Raw genomic sequence first — 8659 nt, 5'->3', positions numbered from 1 at the left:
CCTCAGCCCATTCAAAACTGAGATAATGAGAAATGTCTTCTCTCAGAGGATTGTAAATTTTTGGAATTCTCTGCCCAAGAGAGCAGTGGAGGCTGGGTCATTGAATATATTGAATGCGGAGATAGCCAGATTTTTGAGCGATAATGGAGTATAGGGTTCTGGGGAGCGGGCAGAGAGGTGGAGCTGAGTCTATGATCAGACCAGCCATGATCTTAACATAGAAACATAGAAAATAGGTGCAGGAGCAGGCCATTCAGCCCTTCTAGCCTGCACCGCCATTCAATGAGTTCATGGCTGAACATGAAACTTCAGTACCCCCTTCCTGCTTTCCCGCCATAACCCTTGATCCCCCGAGTAGTAAGGACTTCATCTAACTCCCTTTTGAATATATTTAGTGAATTGGCCTCAACTACTTTCTGTGGTAGAGATTTCCACAGATTCACCACTCTCTGGGTGAAGAAGTTTCTCCTCATCTCGGTCCTAAATGGCTTACCCCTTATCCTCAGACTGTGACCCCTGGTTCTGGACTTCCCCAACATTGGGAACATTCTTTCTGCATCTAACCTGTCTAAACCCATCAGAATTTTAAACGTTTCTATGAGGTCCCCTCTCATTCTTCTGAACTCCAGTGAATACAAGCCCAGTTGATCCAATCTTTCTTGATAGGTCAGTCCCGCCATCCCGGGAATCAGTCTGGTGAACCTTCGCTGCACTCCCTCAATAGCAAGAATGTCCTTCCTCAAGTTAGGAGACCAAAACTGTACACAATACTCCAGGTGTGGCCTCACCAAGGCCCTGTACAACTGTAGCAACACCTCCCTGCCCCTGTATTCAAATCCCCTCGCTATGAAGGCCAACATGCCATTTGCTTTCTTAACCGCCTGCTGTACCTGCATGCCAACCTTCAATGACTGATGTACCATGACACCCAGGTCTCGTTGCACCTTCCCTTTTCCTAATCTGTCACCATTCAGATAATAGTCTGTCTCTCTGTTTTTACCACCAAAGTTATTGAATGGGGAGCACGCTCAGGGGTCCGGGTGGCCCACTCCTGCTCAAATTTCTCATGGTCTTATGTACCCAGCATGCCCCGCGCGGAAGAATGTGCCGCACCCAGACTACAGGAGCTCAGTGCGCAGGCGCCGATCTTGGATGTGTTTGGAGCATGCGTGGTGCGTGTAATGGCGGAGGAGACACAGTTTGGACAGGCTCCTTAGAAATGTGCTTTTCAGCGGGACGGAGCGGAATAATGGACCAGCGGGGTGCCGGGGATGCTTCATAAACATCCGGTGCCCGCCGCAAGCCCGGAATAATAACCGGAATATCGGCGGTTGCAGCTTCGGGTCGTTCTCCCGGTCACAGGCTCAGACTAACGGCGGCCAGCTTGGTACAGGAAGGCTGGTTCATCGCTCCGCCATCTTGGTTCAGTGAGTAGCATAGCGCATGCGCTGCTATCTTGGTGCCGGAACAAAGTGAAAGATGTCAGTGTCTGGAACTGCACCCAACCAGAGTCAGTACCTTCAGGGGAGGGGAACCAGTGAGTGTAGAACTGAACCCAGCCAGAGTCAGTACCTTCAGGGGAGGGGAACCAGTGAGTGTAGAACTGAACCCAGCCAGAGTCAGTACCTTCAGGGGAGGGGAACCAGTGAGTGTAGAACTGAACCCAGCCAGAGTCAGTACCTTCAGGGGAGGGGAACCAGTGAGTGCAGAACTGAACCCAGCCAGAGTCAGTACCTTCAGGGGAGGGGAACCAGTGAGTGCAGAACTGAACCCAGCCAGAGTCAACACCTTCAGGGAGGGGAACCAGTGAGTGTAGAACTGACCCCAGCCAGAGTCAGTACCTTCAGGGGAGGGGAACCAATGAGTGTAGAACTGAACCCAACCAGAGTCAGCACCTTCAGGGGAGGGGAAGCAGTGAGTGCAGAACTAAACCCAGCCAGAGTCAGCACCTTCAGGTAAGGAGATGGAGGGGAGCCACTGAGTGTCGAACTGAACGCAGCCAGAATTGGTGGTGAAAATTGGGAGTGGAGGGAAAACATTCTATAACATAAGAAATGGAAGCAGGAGTAGGCCATTTGGCCCCTCGAGCCTGCTCCCCATTCAATAAGATCATGGCTAATCTGATCATGGACTCGGCTCCACTTCCCTGCCCGCTCCCCATAACACTTTATTCCCTTATCGTTCAAAAATGTGTCTATCTCCACCTTAAATTATTCAATGACTCAGCTTGCACAGCTCTTTGGGGCACAGAATTCCAGGGATTTGCCACCCTCAGAGAGGAAATTCCTCCTCATCTCACTTTTAAATGGGCGGCTCCTTATTCTGAGACTATGTCCCCCGAGTTTTAGCTTCCCCTATGAGTGGAAATATCCTCTCTGCATCCACCTTGGCGAGCCCCCTCATTATCATTAAGTTTCAATAAGATCACCTCTCATTCTTCGAAACTCCAATGTGTATAGGCCCAACCTACTCAACCTATCCTCAGAAGTCAACCCCCTATCTCCGGAATCAACCTAGTGAACCTTCTCTGAACAGCCTTCAATGCAAGTATATCCTTCCTTCAATACGGAGACCAAAACTGTACGCAGTACTCCAGGTGTGGCCTCACCAATACTCTTTACAGTTGCAGCAGGACTTCTCTGCTTTTATACTCTATCCCCCTTGTAATACAGGCCAACATTCCATTTGCCTTCCTGATTACTTGCCGTACCTGCATACTAACTTTTTGTGTTTCATGCACAAGACCCCCAAGTCTCTCTGTAATGCAGCTCTTTGCAATTTTTCTCCATTTAAATTATAATTTGCTTTTCTATTATTTCTGCCAAAGTGGATAACTTCATATTTTCCCAAATGTTTGCCCTCTCACTTAACCTGTCTATATCCCTTTGCAGATTTTTTGTGTCCTCCGCACAATTTTTGTAACAACAGCAAACTCGGTCCCTTCATCCAAGTCATTAATATGGATTGTAATTAGTTGAAGACCCAGCACCGATCCCTGCGGCACCCCACTAGTCATGTTTGCCAACTGGAAAATGACCATTTATCCCGACCCTCTGTTTTCTGTTGGTTTGCCAATCCTCTATCCACGTTAATACATTACCTCCAACCCTGTGAGCTTTTATCTTGTGCAGTAACCTCTTATGTGGCACCTTATCGAATGCCTTCTGGAAATCCAATTACACCACACCCACTGCTTCCCCCTTATCCACCCTGCTTGTTACATCCTCAAAGTACTCCAGCGAATTTGTCAAACATGATTTCCCTTTCATAAAACCATGTTGAATCTGCTTGATTGAATCATGCTTTTCCAAATGTCCTGCTACTGCTTCCTTAATAATGGACTCCAGCATTTTCCCAATGACAGATGTTAGACTAACTGGTCTAAATTGTCCTGCTCTTTGTCAGCTTCCTTTTTCAAATAGGCACGTTACATTTGCGGCTTTCCAATCTGTTGGGACTGCCCTAGAATCCAGGGAATTTTGGTAGATTACAACCAATGCATCCATGATCTCTGCAGCCACTTCTCTTAAGATCCGAGGATGCAAGCCATCAGGTTCAGGGGACTTGTCTGCCTTTAGTCCTGTTATTTTATCTAGTACTACATCATTAGTGATAGTGATTGTATTGCGTTCCTCCCTATCTATAGCCCCTCGCTTATCCACTGCTGGGATGTTTTTAGTGTCTTCTACCATGAAGGACTCTTACTATCTGTTTTTATATTTTGTGCTAGTTTTCTTTCATAATCTATCTTCCCTCTCAATCATATTTTTAGCCGTTCTCTGCTGGCTTTTAAAAATGTCATACATCTCTGGCCTCCCACTAGACTTGGCCACACTGTATGCCTTTGTTTTCAATTTGATACCTCCCTTATTTCCTTAGTTAGCCACGGATGGTTATCCCGTCTCTTACAGTCTTTGCTTCTCATTGGGATATATTTTTGTTGCAGGTTATGAAATATCTCCTTAAATGTCTGCCACTGCTCATCAACCATCCCATTCTTTAATCTATTTTCCCAGTCCAATTTAGCCAACTCTGCCCTCATACCATTGTAGTCTCCTTTATTTCAGCTTGGGACCCTGGTTTGAGAACCAACTTTCTCATCAACCAGAATATGGTTGAATTTGAAATTCAACCATATTATGGTCACGCATTCCGAGAGGATCTTTTAGTACCAGATCATTTATTAATCCTGCCTCATTACACAGTACTAGATCTAAGATAGCCTGCTCCCTGGTTGGTTCCACAACATACTGTTCAAGGAAACTATCCCAGATACACTCTATGAACTCCTCCTCAAGGCGACCCTGGCCAATTTGCTTTGTCCAATCAATATGAAGTTTAAAATCACCCATAATTATTGCCGTTCCTTTATTACAAGCCTCCATTATTTCTTGATTTATACTCCGTCCAACAGTGTAGCTACTGTTAGGGGCCTATAGACTCTGTCCACCAGTGATTTTCCCTTTATTATTCCTCATCTCCACCCAAACTGATTCAATATCTTGATCCTCTGAGCAAATATCGTTTCTCACTAACGCAATGATCTCATTCTTTATTAACAGAGCTGCCCCGCCTCCTTTTCCTTTCTGTCTGTCCTTCCAAATTGTCAAATATCCCTGAATATTTAGTTCCCAGTCCTGGTCACCTTGCAACCACATCTCTGTAATGGGTATCAGATCGTACCCATTTGTATATATTTGTGCCGTCAATTCATCTATTTTGTTACAAATGTTATGTGCATTTAGACAAAGAGCTTTTAAATTTGTTTTTTTTCCTGTTTTTCCTGCTTTTTTCCTCTGTCCTTCCAACTCACTTTCTATATTTTTGCTTTCTAATTCCAGCTTTACTTCCCTCCCACTGAATCTATTCTCAGGTTCCCATCCCCTGCCAAGCTAGTTTAAACCCTCCCCAACAGCACTGACAACCCCCCCCCCCCCGCACCCCTGGCGAGGATATTGGTCCCGGCTCTGTTGAGGTGCAACCCGTCCGGCTTGTACAAGTCCCACCTCTCTCCAGAAGCGGTCCCAATGCATCAGGAATCTAAAGCCCTCCCTCCTGCACCATCTCTCCAGCCAGGCATTCATCTGCTCTATCCTCCTATTTCTGTACTCACTAGCTCATGGCACCAGGAGTCATTCTAAATATTACCCTAGACCATGTCACTGTTTATAATTACACATGACCCAGTCTCGGTTTATATTACATTCGACCCTGTCCCTGTTTATACTACACTTGACAGTATCTCTGTTTACAAATAGAAGTATCGAGTACAAACGCATGGATATTATGATGAACCTGTACAAAACAGGAGCAGCTGGGGTTGCAAGGGGTATAGAGTATAAAAGCAGAGAAGTCCTGCTACAACTGTACAGGGTATTGGTGAGGACACACCTGGAGTACTGCGTACAGTTTTGGTCTCTATATTTAAGGAAGGATATACTTTCATTGGAGGCAGTTCAGAGAAGATTCACTAGGTTGATTCCTGAGATGAGGGCATTGACTTATGAAGAAAGGTTGAGTAGTTTGGACCTGTACTCATTGAAGTTCAGAAGAATGAGAGGTGATCTTATTGAAACTTAAAACATACTGGAGGGCTTGACAAGGTGGATGCAGAGAGGATATTTCCACTCATAGGAGCATCTAGAACTAGGGGGCATTGTTTCAGAATAAGGGGTTGCCCATTTAAAACTGAGATGAGGGGGAATTTTTTCTCTCAGAGGGTTCTAATTCTGTGGAATTCTCTGCCCCAGAAAACTGTGGAGGCTGGATCATTGAATTTTTTTAAGGCGGAGATAGACAGATTTTTTGAGCGATATGGGAGTAAAGGTTTATGGGAGCGAGGGGGAAGTGAAGTGGAGTTGAGTCCAGGATCAGATCAGCCATGATTTTATTGAATGATGGAGCAGGCTCGAGGGGCCAAATGGTCTACTCCCGCTCTTATTTCTTGTGTTCCCCTTAGAGCAGGGAAGGTTGAGAGGAGATTTGATCGAGGTGTTCAAAATCATGAGTGGTCATGCCAGAGTAGATCGAGAGATACTGTTCCCATTGGCAGAAGGGTCGAGAACCAGAGGACACAGATTTAAGGTGATTGGCAAAAGAACCAGAGGCGACACAAGAAAAAATCTTTTTGCGTAGCGAGTGTTTAATATCCGGATTGCACGGCCTGAAAGGGTGGTGGAGGCAGACTCAATCACGGCTTTCAAAAGGGAGTTGGATAAGTACCTGAAAGAAAAACATTTGCATGGCTGTGGGGTAAGGGCGGGGGAGTGGGATTAGCTGAGGTGCTCTTGCAGAGAGCTAGCACAGGCTCGACGGGCCGAATGGTCTTGTTCCGTGCTGTAACCATTCTCTGATTCTATGGTTCTAACTCTCTCAGCATAAGCCTCTATTCCCTTCTCCCTCATATGCTGATCTTCAGTGCATCGATACTGGAAACACAGAGCGACCAATCCAGAGCCGCTCTGTATCAGGGTGGGTGCTGGATACGGAAGTCGCTCCCTGGCCTCCTGTGTGCGTCTGTTTGTTGTATCAGTTTGACCTGGAATGGAGAGGGGGAGAAGCTGCTGGGTTTAACACCCAGAATCTCTGGGACCAACAATTTCCGATGAGAGACTGTCAACGGCGGTGGATTCTAGGGGAGATTAGGTTGTGAAACGGACACTGCCCGCACAATGTAGAAGAGTATTGTTTTAGGAACAAGTATTTCTGTAGAGCCTTTCAATATACAGATTTGTTTTAATCCATTCTTAGGATGTGGGTGTCGCTCGTAGAGCCAGAATATATTTCCAATTTCCATTTGCCCCTTGACAAGGTGATGGTGGGCCTTCTCGAACTGCTGCAGTCCGTGTGGTGAAGGCCCTCCCACAATGCTGTTAGGTGAGGAGTTCCAGGATTTTCACCCAGTGACGATGTAGGAACGGTGATATATGCCCAAGTCAGGATGGTGTGAGACTTGGAGGGGAACTTGGAGGTGATGGATTTCTATGCACCTGCTGCTATGGTCCATCTAGGCGGGATAGGTTGCGGGTTTGGGAGGTTCTGTCAAAGTTCTGGTCGAGTTGCAGATCTTTAAATTCCCTCCCCTTCACCCCGCCCACCTCTCCCTCCTCCCATAGAGGCCAGAGTCTTGTGTCGGTCCAGACCGGGTGGTGGGTTCCCTTCCCTGCAGGACATTAGTGACTAGTTGGGTTATTACAACAATCTGTCAGCTTTCATGGTCACTTTTCTTCTGCTGATGGCTGCACAAATAGCCAGGTTCATTCAGCTCAATTTCACAACCTGCCTTTGTGTTTTTGTGGGTTCTCTCTCTCCCACCCTTTTTCCTGTTTGAAACTCACTTTACAGGGTATTAAAAGGGGAGGATTTGTCAACCAGAGGCCCAAACCAAACATCACATTAAGATCTGACGGAGTCACTCGATTCATCGGGAACGGAATATCATCGGCCTTTGATCATGGAAGCAAAAAGCACTGTTCATAGCTGGGAGAAACAGTACACGTGCTCTGTGTGTGGACAAGGCTTCAGCCGATCATCCAACCTGGAGAAACACAAGTGCATTCACACTGGGGAGAAACTGTGTAAATGTGCGGACTGTGGGAAATGTTTCAACTACCCATCCCAGCTGGAAACACATCGGCGAGTTCACACTGGGGAGAGGCCATTCAGCTGCTCCGATTGTGGGAAGGGATTCGCTCGGTCCTCCCACCTGCTGAGGCACCAGCGAATTCACGCTGAGGAGAGGCCATTCACCTGCTCTGAGTGTGGGAAGGGATTCACTACATCATCCCACCTGCTGGCACACCAGCCGGTTCACACTGGGGAGAGGCCATTCACCTGCTCTGAGTGTGGGAAGGGATTCACTCAGTCATCCCACCTGCTGAGACACCAGCGAGTTCACACTCAGGAGAGGCCGTTCACCTGCTCAGAGTGTGGGAAGGGATTCACTCAGTCATCCCACCTGCTGAGACACCAGCGAGTTCACACTCAGGAGAGGCCGTTCACCTGCTCAGAGTGTGGGAAGGGATTCACTCAGTCATCCCACTTGCTGACACACCAGCGAGTTCACACCGGGGAGAGGCCGTTCATCTGCTCTGAGTGTGGGAGGGGATTCACTCAGTCATCCACCCTGCTGAAACACCAGAGAGTTCACAAGTGACTGCAGGGGTGGGATTCTGCTATTATTGCTGCTGTTAATCACATCCGGACTGAACCATATTCATTCTGACAGTTGGGGTTTGTTTCCGCTGATGTCAATAACTCCTGTAACTGGACTGGAGTTTAATATTTGGGAGAAAGACAAATAAATTCTTGTTGCTTTCAACACATTGGTGTGGATTTCTTTCTTTCCCACCCGAGAGTTTAGCATCACCTGGCTGGAGCTCAGTGAGGACAATCTGGGCGGAGGATCGTATGGGGGGAGAAATTCAGCCTGGACTCAGTCCTTCAGTGTCACACTGAGAGGGGCAAATGGCACTTTGGTCTTTCTAATCACTCTTCATTGACAGCAAGGTCGCCATGCGGGTTCACCTTGACATTGTAAGGTACGGATGATATCCACCCAAGGGTGTTTAAAGAGATGGGACGGGTGCTCTGTCAGCCCTTTGCCCATATCTCCATCAGCTCAGTAGAGTCATGGGTTGTTCCCCGAGATTGGAAGGTA

The 8659-nt window shown here is 47.2% G+C and overlaps 1 protein-coding gene across 1 annotated transcript; it reads left to right on the top strand.

Annotated features, from left to right (window-relative positions):
• Positions 1–1192: 1192 nt before the first annotated feature.
• Positions 1193–8290, top strand: LOC139235373 (zinc finger protein 623-like). Its single transcript, XM_070866516.1, has 2 exons — positions 1193–1427; positions 7345–8290. Exon 2 carries the CDS (start codon positions 7454–7456, stop codon positions 8153–8155), a length of 702 nt encoding a protein of 233 aa, XP_070722617.1. The 5' UTR covers positions 1193–1427; positions 7345–7453; the 3' UTR covers positions 8156–8290.
• Positions 8291–8659: the final 369 nt, after the last annotated feature.

This window comes from Pristiophorus japonicus, chromosome 23 (genome assembly GCF_044704955.1).
Source record: "Pristiophorus japonicus isolate sPriJap1 chromosome 23, sPriJap1.hap1, whole genome shotgun sequence".
NCBI lineage: Eukaryota > Metazoa > Chordata > Chondrichthyes > Pristiophoridae > Pristiophorus > Pristiophorus japonicus.
The sequence above is the reverse complement of the archived record's forward strand: the minus strand, read 5'-3'. Positions and strand labels throughout refer to the sequence as shown.